At 44.3% G+C, this 15,713-nt stretch overlaps 1 protein-coding gene and 1 long non-coding RNA gene across 8 annotated transcripts in view; one reads left to right on the top strand and one right to left on the bottom strand.

The window, feature by feature from the left end:
- Nucleotides 1-15,713, top strand: part of LOC127600226 (CUB and sushi domain-containing protein 3-like) — a 782,730-nt gene that overhangs the window by 70,975 nt on the left and 696,042 nt on the right. For all 7 annotated transcript variants that reach the window (XR_007962299.1, XM_052064574.1, XM_052064571.1 and 4 more), the window contains exons 3-4: nt 5,544-5,656; nt 14,343-14,537. Coding sequence is in view for 6 of the 7 variants with exons in the window: in XM_052064574.1 (XP_051920534.1) it covers nt 5,544-5,656; nt 14,343-14,537 (308 nt within the window). In the remaining variant the exon portion in view is untranslated. The remainder of the gene's footprint in view (nt 1-5,543; nt 5,657-14,342; nt 14,538-15,713) is intronic.
- Nucleotides 1-15,713, bottom strand: part of LOC127600376 (uncharacterized) — a 257,704-nt gene that overhangs the window by 80,446 nt on the left and 161,545 nt on the right. The gene's annotated exons all lie outside the window — the stretch shown is intronic.

The following is a 15,713-nucleotide window of genomic DNA, read 5'->3' as shown; positions in this document are numbered from 1 at the left end:
TTTATCATCTTCAATGGTGTGCTTGAAGATCTGATCAAAAACCATCTGGTACCAGGTTTCGAGGAGGTTGTTTAGGGTGCTTTCCTGTAGACCTCACTGTAACATAGATGCTGCTCTCACAGGGTTTGAAGCAGCTGACTCGACCATTCTCCAGGATACTGGTCCTGAAAGTGTTCACAGAGGGTTTGTGGGCTCCCCTGAGGCACACGTCTCCGATTAATACCCATCCTAAATCAAGGCGTTGGGCATATGGCTGTGAACCTTGTGGACTCGAATGATGTCTCTTCTGTTGCTGTAGACTGTGAATGTGGGACTAATAAAGGATATCTTATTCCAAGCAATAGAAGGATTTCAGCTGAAGCGTCAAGCGGTGGTATCCTGTTAGCAATGGTTTTGAGGTGGCGATGGTGTGAAGCAGCCTCTGGAGTTGGTATTTCCTCTCTGTTATTCGGTATCAAATTGCATTCAATGAGTGTTGGAAGTGCCAAGGATACTCCACCATCAATATCCTCTATGACGAAGTTTGTGGCTCTTCTTCCTCTGGTTTCTGTCGTGCCAGAACATGTTTTCAGTGTATAGGGAGAGACCATTCCCTGAACGTTAAATATGTCGAAGAAGGCGGATTTGGCGAATGACAAGTTACTCTGGTCGTCTAGCATTACGTACATTTTCTTTTTTGTTCAGGACAGCCTTTGGGATACACAGTGACTAGGCATATCTTGGAACATGACTTTCCGTGCAAGCCCTCCCCACAAAATTCAGTTCAGCTGGATGTACTTACAGTTGAGTTCTCCTCATCTTGCTCCCCACCATCACTGTGATCTTAGCCTCCAACGGGTCTTTTCCATGGTGGATAATGTATCTCATGGCTCCCTTGGTTACTCTTATAGCCAAGCATCTCTACGATGCTGCATATATCAGCTCATTGGTTTCCGTGATCGTTATGGTTGGGACCATTCTCAGTGCTGCATTCACAGTTTCCATGAGACTTTCAGGTGGTACTTCACATAGCCATTGTAATTGGTTTCTCGGTTGCCCAGCCTTCACCCTCACCATGATCTTAGATTTCAGGTCAGGGATCTCGCTCAGCATTTCATTCATTGAGGCTGGCTTCACAATCTCATCATTTGCATTCATTGGGATTTGCCTCCCAATCTGTGGTATAACCTCCTTATCTGATCTGGCAGCCTGGGGCCCTTTACCATAGAATCTGTGTCGTCCCTCATCAATCTCAAGTTGTGATAGCAACTAGTGGATGTTGGAACACTTAGCCACTAGTTGTTTTGTGGTCAACTGTGACTGTGGGTTTCGAAGTAACCATTCAGCCCACATTCTCTGTCTGTAACGCCTCTGACTCGGGTTGCTTGAGTAGTAGCATTCCAACAGAGCCACGTTATGGCTTCTAGCCCATCTCCGCACTCAAAACTGCCAAACAAAGGCTCCAAGCCTTGTACAGCCGCCTAAAGCGGTACACGAAAGAGAATGAGGCCAGACGAATAAACAGGCTATTCGCAACACAACCTGCGAAAGTGTACACTCAGTGGCAGGGCCCTAACAACAGAGCTGACCTACCAAGACTGGAAATTGAAAGGTACTGGAAAGGCATATGGGTGAAGGAGGTTGCACATAACAGCAGTGCACAATGGCTGGTGACCTGAGAGAGGAGCACAGCAACCTCCCTGAACAGAATCCAGTTACCCTAACAGTGGCAGACATACAGGAAAGAGTCTCAGTATGAATAACCTGTCTCTCCACAACATGGAAGCTCATGTCAGGCATCATTGCGGCTAAGATAAGTGGACAAATGGATCAATACATGAGCGAAGCACAGAAGGGCATTGGTAGAGATACCAGAGGAGCCAAACATCAGCTCCTGGTTGACAGAACAGTCGCACAAGACTGCAGGTCCCGACGTACCAACCTGTGCACAGCTTGGATTGATTACAAGAAAGCCTATGACACAATGCCACATACATAGATCACTGAATGCTTGGAGTTGTATAAGGTGAACGGGACCCTAAGAGCCTTCGTTGGGAACTCGATGAGGATGTGGAAAACCACACTTGAAGCCAATGACAAGCCACTTACCCAAGTGTCCATCAAATGTGGCATATACCAAGGTGATGCACACCCCTAAGCCAAGTAATCACCAATACAGGCTATGGATACCGCCTCAGAAATGGAGCTACAATCAGTCACCTCCTCTACATGGATGACATGAATCTGTATGCTACGAGCAAAAGAAACATAGACTCCCTGAGAATGTCTCAGACAATGGGGAACAGAGGATGAGGCGCTGGAAGAGGGACCATCATGGGAGGACAAGCCCCTACACGTGATGGACCAACGGACCATTACAAAAGTGGCTGATCTCAAGAAGTCCTATCAGTGGCTAGAGAGGGCTGGCCTGAAGGACAGCACAGAGGCACTCATCCTGGCTGCTCAGGAGATGGCCCTGAGCACCAGAGCCATTGAGGCCCAGATATATCACACCAGACAAGACCCAAGGTGTAGGTTGTGCAAAGAGGCACCTGAGACGATCCAACACATTAACTGCAGGGTGTAAGATGCTGGCAGGGAAAGCCTACATGGAACGCCATAACCAGGTGGCTAGCATAGTCTACAGAAATATCTGTGCGGAGTATGGACTGGAAACCCCAAGGTCAAAATGGGAAACACCTCCGAAGGTGGTGGAGAATGACAGAGCGAAGATCCTGTGGGACTTCCAGATCCAAACTGACAAGATGGTAATGGAGAACCAACCAGATATCGTGATCATAGATAAAGGGCAGAGGAAATCTGTTGTCGTGGATGTAGCGGTCCCAAGTGATGGAAACCTCAGAAAGAAGGAACACAAGAAACTCGAGAAATACCAAGGGCTCAAAAAGGAGTTGGAGAGAGCCTGGAAGGTAAAGGTGACAGTCGTGCCTGTGGTGGTCGGAGCACTCGGGGCAGTGACCCCCAAACTAGATGAGTGGTTGCAACAGGTTCCGGGAACAACATTGGACATCTTTGTCCAGAAATGTGCAGTGGGAACAGCAGGGATACTGCGCAGAACCCTCAAGCTTCCTGGCCTCTGGTAGAGGACCTGAGCTGAATGAGTGACGGACACTACCCGAGGGGTGAGACAAGGATTTTAAAAATATTTTTTATATATGCTTGCAAGTGCGCGATTGGATCAATAGCTGGAGGATGGTCGCTTCAAAAGTCGATCTTCGGTCAAAATTGGTTTGCCCTATGCGGCAAGCTGCCCCAAGTAGTAAATAACCGCTGCAGCTCACATGCAGACAGTACCTGCTTCAAGTGGCAACAACGGAGTACAAGCCAAATTTGAGGATTGTTCAAGAGAAGGAATACGAGAAGTCCCTGTACTAAGGCGCTAAGCAACATGCATAGTTAGAGAAAAAACTTTATATTTTTGTTTGTGGACTTGGTTGAACTGAGAGTTTGTGTGTGTGTGTGTGTGTGTGTGTGTGTGTGTGTGTGTGTGTGTGCGTGCGTGTGTGTGTGTGTGTGTGTGTGTGTGTGTGTGTGTGTGCGTGCGTGCATGCGTGCGTGCGTGTGTGTGTGTGAGACAGTGCGAGCAATATTCATTGTTCAAAATGACTGGCCTGAGGTCTTCGTACCGAAGGAGTCAATTTCTGTCATTATCATATTGGTGTTTTACAATAAATCCAACTGATCAGAGGTGTGTTTGTGTGGGTGTGTGTGTGTATGTGTGTAAGTGCGTGTGGTGTGTGTGTGTGTGTGTGTGTGTGTGTGTGTGCGTGTGTGTGTTTGTGTGTGTGAGTGAGTGAGTGAGTAACACAGTAAAAAAAAAAAACTGGTTGGCCTCCCCTGGCCTAGATTTTTGATGCCAGAATGACAAGGCTCCTATCTAAGAAGGGATGCGGTCCGAATTGTCAGACCAACATTTTGGAAGTGTATATTGTACCTCAGATTTTATTTTAAGTTTGACAGAGATAAAGAAAACACTTGAGTGCAAAGGCTCTCGCTCATCAAGCCTAATTCATCGCAAGACTTCACACAGTGCTGTATCAAGGCATCTGCTTCTCTCGCACATCTTGTCTCCTTGCATCGCATGCTGCAAGCATAGCATAAACACCTTACTGTCTGTGTTGTCATGGTAATCACTCCTGCAACACAATATAGTCACTTTGCATAACCTTTGGATTAATGTACTAAATAATTCAAACAAAGTCATTTGCCACTGTTGTTACATTGCAGGTCAGTGCTCTAAGTGTTTTAATGCATTACACTCCTCCAGGTGGGTGATACTGAGCAGACACACTTAACATTTTTCTGTCCACCCGACGACCTCCAGTTATCTATCTACCTAGCTGGCTAGCAAGCACGCTATTTATTTTTGTATTGGTCAAATATTTGAATTGCCCCTCTCCCACCGGATTGGATTCCAGAGTCTACATTCACAAACATGATTTTGTATGATTAAACACTGACAAAGATTGACTGGTTGTTGCCTTGTTTTTATCTTGCATGCTTTTAACCTTTTTGTGGTGCACTAAAATGTTTGAGTTTTGTCACAGTAGCATTAATGTGAGACAGCACATTTCATCCTTCGTTGTTGAGTATGGCCTAGTTTGGGGTTTGTCTGCATGCTCAGTACAATAAAAAGAGTTGTTATTTACTGCCTGGATCAACCCTGTGAACGGTGCTGTAATTGGAAACTCTGTTGAAGCTGTAAATACTCTACCATTTACACACGGACACACACATTCACACCACAGCTGTTATTTATCTGGCTGACTTTGGAGCAGACGTTTGGTAACACTTAGGACAGCCAAATTAGCAAGAGAAAACCGAATGAAAAATCGGGATGGCAATATTGAAGGAGACATTGTGCTTCATGCTTAAGTTCTGTTCACGCTACACAAGGTGACTTAGAGCAGTGGAGGGTGAATAGAACACCAGCAACCGGAATGGCCAGCAACACATCTTGTTTATGATGTCGTGAAACTAAATGGATTTATTTGGACCTGCACCTAATTTGAAATGCAGTAATGAAGCAGCCTGTTACAATACACCGGCCTCTTATCACACAGCATCCTACAATTAGAAGGGTTCTTGCATGCGTTTCAATTGTATAATGGCCATTATATTGCTGGTCCAACATATTGAATGCATATTAAAGCATGCTGTCTTTAATTAGACACATAACCAAAACTAATTCGTGGTACCAGGTCTTCCGAATTTTTGTGATTGCTAATGTGTGTATAGCTGTCTCTTGATCACACAACCAGTTGACTTTTACTGGCTTGTGGAGTGCAATTTATTTATTTTTAAATATTTTGGAAAGGAAAAAACACTGATTATTTGTAAAATCGAATACTGGAAATGCACTCCTGTGCTTTCAATTTGTGAATGTGTAAAAGGATTTTCATGGAGAGACTGCTTTTGTGGCCTTGTTAAATTACGATATACACTTAGCCTCACAAAGTATAGTTTTTGATTGCCGCATGAACGTGATTGTGTCCGTTGATCATTTTATTTGGGGTAATGGTGTCTCTTACTTCTATCCACAGATTAACAGGATTTAGCATCCCTCCACCTGTGACCAGTTCTGGCTCAATTTTTTCACTGAGGCTTACCAGTGACTTTGCAGTAAGTGCACATGGATTTAAAGCATTCTATGAAGGTAAGAACATTAGAACTGTCTTCAAATGACACATCGTGACTTGCATCACATAGCCACCCTCAATAAATATGGAATATGTGTGTTGGAATCACTTCCTGCTGTATCCCACTGAGCTGCAAAGGTTTGCAAGTGTGTGCACACATAGCAAATGATTTTATTTATTTATTTATTTATTTATTTTGGGTCAAGTTTCGTTCAATGTCGCAAAGATGTTGCCAGGCATCCCAAACAGCATGAGTGATTTGTGTTTTTCTTGTTGCCTTCAAATTACTTTGTGACAAGAAAAAGCGAGACCATTTAATGTCTTGGCAAATGTCTTTGAGACCGTTTGCGACCTTTAACAAACCATGATAAAAAAAACATTCGCTAGGTGCGCACACGCTAAGTGAGATACAACATTTAGAAGAAATACTAAATATATTTATGCAAGGAGAAATTATGCAGGGAGGTTAATGTGATTCCTCGTGGGTTTCCACCAATTAGTTATCAAAGCATCTGGTATTTCAATTAACTAAGTTAATTTCACATTTTACAAATCAACAACCCTCACCCCCAAAGTCCTGAACTTTTTCTTCCACTCCAGAGGTGCATCAGGAATTGCATGGCAGATGGCGACTGGAATTAGTTGAACTAATGGATGCACAAAGTTATGTGGGCTGAAGCAGAGCTGAGTGCAGTAGGGAGCTAAATGTGAATTATTCTTCTGTGACCATCTTGCTTGCCCATTTTCCTGTGCGCCATTTTCAGTAACCTGACCATTTCTGGTCTTTTTTAAAATCCTGTGTCTTTCTTTTTAATGCGAGACTTAGCCTTTTTTATCGAGAATGTAATTTTAATGTAATGTCTGACACTTTTCATCCTTTTTCCCCTTAGTCCCATTCCGCTATTCTTTACAGCTTGATCTATTCTTTACCAGCTTTGACAGGCTGACCGCATCCACACATTTCTCCAATTCTCAAAATACCGTATTTTCACGACTATAAGGCGCCACTAAAAGTCTTAAATTTTCTCCAAAATGGACAGGACGCCTTATAATACGAAGCGTCTTATGCGCTGAGTTCCAACACCTGACTGACAGCCGAAAACGCTGTTTATATAGAGAAAAGGCGGAAGTAAGCGTGGACAGGCATGCGGCAAAGAAGTCGGCCAATCAGTGAAGGGTGGGCGTGTATATAATAATCCTCATCTCACCCCTCGGGTTGTGTCCGTCCCTCATTCAGCTCGGGTCTTCTACCAGAGGCCAGGAAGCTTGAGGGTTCTGCGCAGTATCCTTGCTGTTCCCAGCACTGCACATTTCTGGACTGAGATGTCCGATGTTGTTCCCGGGATCTGTTGCAACCACTCATCTAGTTTGGGGGTCACTGCCCCGAGTGCTCCGACCACCACAGGCACAACTGTCACCTTTACCTTCCAGGCTCTCTCCAGCTCCTCTCTGAGCCCTTGGTATTTCTCGAGTTTCTCATGTTCCTTCTTCCTGATGTTTCCATCACTTGGGACCGCTACATCCACTACAACGGCTTTCCTCTGCCCTTTATCTATAATCACGATATCTGGTTGGTTCGCCATTACCATCTTGTCAGTCTGGATCTGGAAGTCCCACAGGATCTTCGCTCTGACATTCTCCACCACCTTCGGAGGTGTTTCCCATTTTGACCTTGGGGTTTCCAGTCCATACTCCGCACAGATGTTTCGGTAGACTATGCCAGCCACCTGGTTATGGCGTTCCATGTAGGCTTTCCCTGCCAGCATCTTACACCCTGCAGTTATGTGTTGGATTGTCTCAGGTGCCTCTTTGCACAACCTACACCTTGGGTCTTGTCTGGTGTGGTATATCTGGGCCTCAATGGCTCTGGTGCTCAGGGCCTGCTCCTGAGCAGCCAGGATGAGTGCCTCTGTTATGTCCTTCAGGCCAGCCCTCTGTAGCCACTGATAGGACTTCTTGAGATCAGCCACTTCAGTTATGGTCCGGTGGTACATCCCGTGTAGGGGCTTGTCCTCCCATGATGGTCCCTCTTCCAGCGCCTCATCTTCTGTTCCCCATTGTCTGAGACATTCTCTGAGTTCGTCATCCGTTGGAGCCTTCTCCTTGATGTATTCATGGAGCTTGGATGTTTCATCCTGGACAGTGGCTCTCACACTCACTAGTCCCCGGCCTCCTTCCTTTCGGCTTGCGTACAGTCTCAGGGTGCTGGATTTGGGATGGAACCCTCCATGCATGGTTAGGAGCTTTCGGGTCTTAACGTCCGTGGTCTGAATCTCTTCCTTTGGCCACCTTATTATTCCTGCAGTGTATCTGATCACTGGCAGGGCATAGCTGTTTATTCCCCGGGTCTTATTCTTGCCATTGAGCTGGCTTCTTGGGACTTGCCTCACTCGCTGGAGGTATTTGGCCGTAGCTGCTTTCCTTGTTGCCAGTTCGAGGTTGCCATTGGCTTGTGATATACCAAGGTACTTGTAGCTGTCCTCATTGTCTGCTATTGTTCCTTCAGGGAGTGAGACCCCTTCAGTGCGGACTACCTTTCCTCTCTTAGTCACCATCCGACTATATTTCTCAAGCCCGAATGACATCCCGATGTCGCTGCTGTAGATCCTGGTTGTGTGGATCAGGGAATCTATGTCCCTTTCGCTCTTAGCATACAGCTTTATATATATATATATATATATATATATATATATATATATATATATATATATATATATATATATTGGCTGGATACCACTGTTGGTAAGGCATCGGTTTGGCATACGGGAGACGGTGGTTCGAATCCCGCTTGGGGCAAAAAATTAGCACATAACACCATCCAGTGTGTGTCCTTGGACAAGATCCTTCACGCAAATGCGTACCTCATACAATGATGAGTGACAGTAAAATGAATGACATGCCGGCTCAGACGTCGCTCCGCCAAACAAGGTCTGCGTCAGGCGCTGGGTAACCAGAGCACCTTGATGAAAAATGGGCTACTGGAACAAAGTGGAGATGGGCGAGATGCGATAACATGGCTCTGTTGGAATGCTACTACTCAAGCAACCCTAGTCAGAGGGGTTAGATGCAGAGAATGTGGGCTAAATGGTTACTTCGAAACCCACAGTCACGGTTGACCACGAAACAACAAGTAGGTCAGTGTTCCAACATCCACAAAACGGCAACTGCTGTCACAACTTGAGACAGCAGTTGCGTTGAGGTAAGATAAGATATCCTTTAAGTGTCCCACACTGGGGAAATTTACAACGCAGGTTCCATGGTGAAGGGCCCCAGGCTGCCAGATCAGAGGAGGAGGTCATACCAGAGATTGGGAGGCCAGCCCCAACGAATGAAATGCTGAGCGAGGCAGCAACTGACCTGAAAGCGAAGATCATGGCAAGAATGAAAGCTGGGCAACTTAGAAACCGTTTACAACGGCTATGTGAAGTACCACCTGAAAGTCTCATGGAAAGTGTGAATGCAGCACTGAGGGCGATCCCTACCGTAACGATCACGGAAACCAATTAGCTGATACATGCTTCAGCATCACTGATCCGAGAGATGCTTGGCTATAAGAGCAACAATGGAAACCATGAGATACGTTACCCACCATGGAAACGACGGTTGCAGGCTAAGATCAAGGCGGTTTGGAAAGATGTGAGTCAATTGACGGAGGCCCAGAGGTGTGATGAAAAGGCCAATACCCGAGAGGTACATCCAGATGACCATACCTGAAGCACTCAAAAATGTCAAACAAAGGCTCCAAGCCCTGTCCAGTCGCCTCAAGCGGTACACGAAAGAGAATGAGGCCAGACGAATAAACAGGCTGTTCGCAACACAACCTGCGAAAGTTTATGCTCAGTGGCAGGGTCCTAACAACAGAGCTGACCCAACAAGACTGGAAACTGAAAGGTACTGGAAAGGCAAATGGGTGAAGGAGGTTGGACATAACAGCAGTGCACAATGGCTGGTGACCCTGAGAGAGGAGCACAGTAACCTCCCTGAACAGTACCTTCCCATAACAGTGGCAGAAATACAGGAAAGAGTCTCATATATGAAGAACCGGACAGCACCAGATCATGGACATGGTCCACACCTACTGGCTAAAGAAACTCACAGCACTCCATGAGTGCCTAGCAGCACAAATGAACCAGCTGCTGAGGGATGGGACTCACCCAGTATGGCTAACCGAAGGGCGAATGATCCTGATCATGAAGGATCCCTCAAAAGGTGCAGTCCCATCTAACTATCGGCCAATTACCTGTCTCTCCACAACATGGAAGCTCATGTCAGGCATCATTGCGGCTAAGATAACAATACATGAGCGAAGCACAGAAGGGCGTTGGTAGAGATACCTGAGGAGCCAAACATTAGCTCCTGGTTTACAGAACAGTGGCGCAAGACTGCAGGTCCCGACATACCAACCTGCGCACAACTTGGATTGATTACAAGAAAGCCAATGACTCGATGCCACATACATGGATCACTGAGTGCTTGGAGTTGTATATGGTAAACAGGACCCCAAGAGCCTTTGCTGCGAACTCGATGAGAATGTGGAAAACCACACTTGAAGCCAATGGCAAGCCACTTACCCAAGTGTCCATCAAATGTGGCATATACCGAGGTGATGTACTCTCCCCACTGCTGTTCTGCATAGGACTGAACCCCCTAAGCCAAATAATTACCAAGACAGGCTATGGATACCGTCTCAGAAATGGAGCTACGATCAGCCACCTCCTCTACATAGATGACATAAAGCTGTATGCTAAGAGCGAAAGGGACATAGATTGCCTGATCCACACAACCAGAATCCACAGCAGCGACATTGGGATGTGATTCGGGCTTGAGAAATGTAGTTGTATGGTGACTTAAGAGAGGAAAGGTAATCCGCACTGAAGGGGTCTCACTCCCTGAAGGAACAATAGCAGACATTGAGGATAGCTACAAGTACCTCGGTATACCACAAGCCAATGGCAACCTCAAACTGGCAACAAGGAAAGCCGCTACGGCCAAATACCTCCAGCGGGTGAGGCAAGTCCTAAGAAGCCAGCTCAATGGCAAGAATAAGACCCAGGCAATAAACAGCTATGCCCTGCCAGTTATCAGATACCCCGCAGGAATAATAAGGTGGCCAAAGGAAGAGATTCAGACCACGGACGTTAAGACCCGAAAGCTGCTAACCATGCATGGAGGGTTCCATCCCAAATCCAGCACCCTGAGACTGTACGCAAGCCGAAAGGAAGGAAGCTGGGGACTCGTGAGTGCAAGAGTCACTGTCCAGGATGGAACATCCAAGCTCCATAAATAAATAAATATCAAGGATAAGGCTCCAACGGATGACATACTCAGAGAATGTTTCAGACAATGGGGAACAGAGGATGAGATGCTGGAAGAGGGACCATCATGAGAGGACAAGCCCCTACACGGATTGTACCACCGGACCATAACTGAAGTTGCTGATCTCAAGAAGTCCTATCAGTGGTGAGATATGGCTGGCCAACATCGGACATCTCAGTCCAGAAATGTCAGTCATTTATCTCATGACATATTGCTCATCCTCGTTATGTAGTTCAAGCGCTACCCGTCCTATACATTCACATGCCTGAAAATGTTCAATTCTGGCGGACAGAACAAGCTGATTATATCACACATGTAATTAAGTGCATTGACTTTGAAATCCAGTCATGGGCCCTGCCAGAGCGAATCGAATTTCTCCACTGTAATGTGGATGTCTATCTAACATATTGCAATCCAAAAAGTTTCAAACCCCAAATGTACATCAATTGTGACAAAGAAGGCTGAAACCAAAATTGCCTCCAAGAGGTCAAGCTGTATTTAGAAAAATGAGGAAGGCTGACTTCACGTCACGAACACACAGGGAGTCGTAGTTCCCTCATAGCTTTTACTAGTGATTGGAACAGGCTGTAGCTATGCTCAGTAACTCTGTCAATATGTTTCAAAAACATTCCTACATTCCTTGTTGAAGGTTGTGTCTGAAGTCAAAATGTCTTAAAATCGGCCTGCCACTACTTGAGTACCATTTCGACCTGCCACAAAACTTGAAATCAAGTCCATGAAACATCATCGTTTCGAGGGAAATGTATTCCGTTTGGGTGTCTGTGGCAATGAAGTGCACCCAAGTCATTTGCCCATGATGGAAAAAAAACATGAACTCAGTATTTGCCTTGTCTGGTTGAAAGTCTTGCTCAGTAGTCCGTCAAAGCGTCTCACTCGCAAGCCAGAGTGTCACTCGGCACATGTGGCTGCTGTGGAGAAATAGCGCAAACACCACCTCTCTGTGTCAAAAATCCATTTTCTTTAAAGACCTTCAGAGGTATTAGATACACAAGTGAAATAAATAGCTCAGCCTCTGAGAAATCTTCCACCCAACTAGCTTATTTCGCTACTTCGCAGAACTCACTCGTTGCCTGTGTAATGCGGATGAATGCAAGTTCATCTCTCTCTCTCCCTATCTTTTTAAAGATTTCCTATTTGGTGCTAGGTCAGGCTCTGTACACCTTTAATATCGGAACAGTTTTTCTTTGCAAGTGGTGTTTAATAGACTGCTTCTGTGGTTATTTATAATGTGATGACTTTCGAGGAAATAAACAAATCCGGACAATGGCAGACAGACAATTACAACAAATTATGATGTAAATTTCAGCTGTCACCATTGAATATTGTCCCAATTGAATAAAAAAAAAATGCATTTTTTAATGCAATTTTTGTTGTTGTTTTTTTGCTATTCTTTAATCATTAAACAAAACAGCAAAAATCCTGAGGGTTCTCGTGTTAATAATTTACCTGCATGGTTTTGACCTTCATGCAGACACAGAGTGGCCAATCTGGAGCAGGATTCTCAGTTGGCCATTATCCTTTGTGGGCTGCTGTTCAAGCCCGGAAAGCCGATTCTGATGGCATGCTGGTTCTTGCCAGCCAATCGCAGGGCACACATAGACAAACAACCATTTGTGCTCATAGTCACACCTACAACCAATTTAGAGCTTTCCATTAACCTGCAATGCATGTTTTTGAAATGTGGGAGGAAACTGGAGTACCCGGAGAAAACCCACACAGGCTCTCCTTGAGCCTGTGTGGGTTGGTTCTTGCCAGCCAATCGCAGGGCACACATAGACAAACAACCATTTGTGCTCATAGTCACACCTACAACCAATTTAGAGCTTTCCATTAACCTGCAATGCATGTTTTTGAAATGTGGGAGGAAACTGGAGTACCCGGAGAAAACCCACACAGGCTCAAGGAGAACATGCAAACTTGACACAGGAACACCGGAGGCCAGTTTTGAAAACACGGCCTCTGCACTGTGAGGCAGACATGATAACTAGTCAACCACCATGCTGCCTTCATGCAAATACATTATTAAATAAAATTCAATTGACTAAGTCCCTCAATCAATCAGGCTCTATATTGCTCCATCTTCTGATCAAATCGTTGATCCAGAATCATTTTTTTCAAACTAGATGATCGCTGATTGCTAATCGACCCCAAAAAGCCTGCTCACGTATTGCCGAATACACACACTCACACAAGTGGAGGGGCAGAGCGCCACAGAAGATGGATGCCAAATAGTAAACGTAAACTGAGTATGAATAAAATTAAATGGTAAGAAAAGGTGCTGCGAAAACAATATCAGAAAAATGCAGTCACAGAGAAACAACACAGGTGACATAAGCGCAAAAGAACTGTTGTTTAATAATTGTGGGACGAATATAAAAATAATTTGTGCACAAAAATATATGGCCATTCAATGCAAATTTATAGCTCCCCACTGAACACCAAGCTAAAGAGATCATTTTATGCAAAAAGTCAAGTAGTGGCAGAACCCGAAGTGAGAAACAATGGACAGGGATCCTGAAGTCGGATTGAATTTTCTTTTAGGCAGGAAATACTTTTCAAGGAGACTCAAAAACCTTCCAGTATAAGATGGTGATGAGAATACTCTTCTCATATTTGCCTTTAAAGAGAATTTCAAAATTTTCTTCACAGTTGTATGATCTATGAAGCTCCACGAGTCTGAACACGGCATTCTGATTAACATTGCGTTTGTGGAACATGAATTAAATAGTAAAACCCATTGTTGTCCATCTGAGGGTGCGGTGCGGCCCTTTTGCCACTTTCTGTCGACTGAAAATTTACATCACTGTTGCTCAGGGCTTAGATAACAAACAATCATGGATCAGCTTTAGAAAACAGGTTTTCCAACCAAAGTGAACAGTGTCATTGAGTTTTTCGTCATCGCTATACACCCCTGGTAATCGTTAGCAAGAAGCCCAGAAGAGTTTACCCTTCCAAAACAATGGACCACAATGTCTCCATGTGACTGTCATGGCTCAACATTTAAAGGAAATGAGAGAAGACATTTTGATAGGCTGTCAATGTCGGCTGTGTTGGTTTGCACATGTTGACATTACAAACGATTGGTCCAACTCACCTCCTTGCAGAGTGACTCCAACTAATTAGCACAAAATGTTTCAAGAGAAAATCTCCACCATTTTAATCAAACACTAGATCCATGTAAGGGAAGTTATAGTTAATGTTAATTCCTCGCCCCCTGTGTTGGAGTTAATGTACATACATTGTCTTTCTGCTCAAAATTCCAGGTAGAAATAATGTGTTGAGCTATTAGCACAACCACCATCATGTTTTATATATCTGGTTCAACAATTTCTCTCTCTCTCTCTCTCTCTCTCTCTCTCTCTTTAGAGCTTTGGAGCAGCTCATGTGGATATCCGGGCATTCCACCTAAAGGCATACTGAATGGAACTCAGTTCAATGTAGGGGCGAAGATCCGTTACAGGTGTATCTCTGACTATGTCCTGGATGGCCATTCATTGCTCACCTGTGTCACCAATGCAGCTGGTGTGTCCGTATGGGACTTCCCTGTGCCAATGTGTAGAGGTAAGACTCTTAAGCAGTGTGATGTTGTCATTGAAAAAGGATCAGCCACATCATCTGTCTTATAGTAGATTCACTGTATGTCCTGTACAAAAAGTAGCTTTTAGACATTCGTAAGGCAAATTTACCTTGTATGGAAATTCATGGATGGAATTCAACTTCTCTAGAAAAGATTTTGAAATTTTGGGAGTGCATCCATGTTTGTATTAACAAAAAGAAGAGAAAGTGAATGGTGACGACTGAGGTCATATTTCGCACTCACTTAAGTCATTATATTTTCATAGAAATGTGCTGACTTGATTCAGTGTTGTTTTGATCTTTTGTTTTTTCCATCTTTACCTGGAAGATGCAGATGTTCCAAGTGGCGAAATTATTCGCGGTTTTTGTGGTTACAGAAATGACCATAAATTGGTGTACACAAATTGAATTTCTTTGAAACATGTTTTGAAAGCCGACCCACACTCCCCCATTTAGTTTCTTTGAAAGCTGTTCTGTCAAGCAAAATAGAGCATTACATCGTTTTTTTTCATCTTTAGTAATTTAACGTGACTGATTACGCTGAAAGCAAAAAAAATCAAAGTAATTACCATATTTCCTGCACGATAAGGCACACTTTCAATGAATGACCTATTTTAAAACTGTTTGGATATATAAAGCGCATAGAATAGAAGCTACAATACTGACTGTGGTTGCGTTATACATCCACCAGATGGTGCTTTGCTAAAGGAAATACAATACAAAACAGATTTATTTATATAGGGCAGTGGTTCTTAACCTGCGTTCAATCGAACCCCATGGGTTCGGTGAATCAGGGTTTGACAGAGCCTCTGCCATGGAGGTTAAGACATACTCAACTCAACATCAGAATCATTTTTATTGGCCAAGTATGTAGAACACACAAGGAATTTGTCTCCGGTATAACACGCTGCATGAGTATCATCATAAAGAAGGACAAGACAATGGAAGGACATTTCATAATGTAAGTGAACCGTAGTGCAGTGGTACCACGCAGTGACATCAAGCAGAGCTAAAGTGATCAGTGGTAGAATACAATACGATGACAGTTGTACAAAATAATCATTGAACCATTTTAGAGTGACCAGTAGCAGTATTTGTTGGACACAAAGGGTTGTACAAGAAGAGTGACTACGTCAGTGACTGTTTAGGGAGTTAATGGCT

Source organism: Hippocampus zosterae, chromosome 5 (genome assembly GCF_025434085.1).
Source record: "Hippocampus zosterae strain Florida chromosome 5, ASM2543408v3, whole genome shotgun sequence".
Taxonomy (NCBI): domain Eukaryota; kingdom Metazoa; phylum Chordata; class Actinopteri; order Syngnathiformes; family Syngnathidae; genus Hippocampus; species Hippocampus zosterae.
The sequence above is the reverse complement of the archived record's forward strand: the minus strand, read 5'-3'. Positions and strand labels throughout refer to the sequence as shown.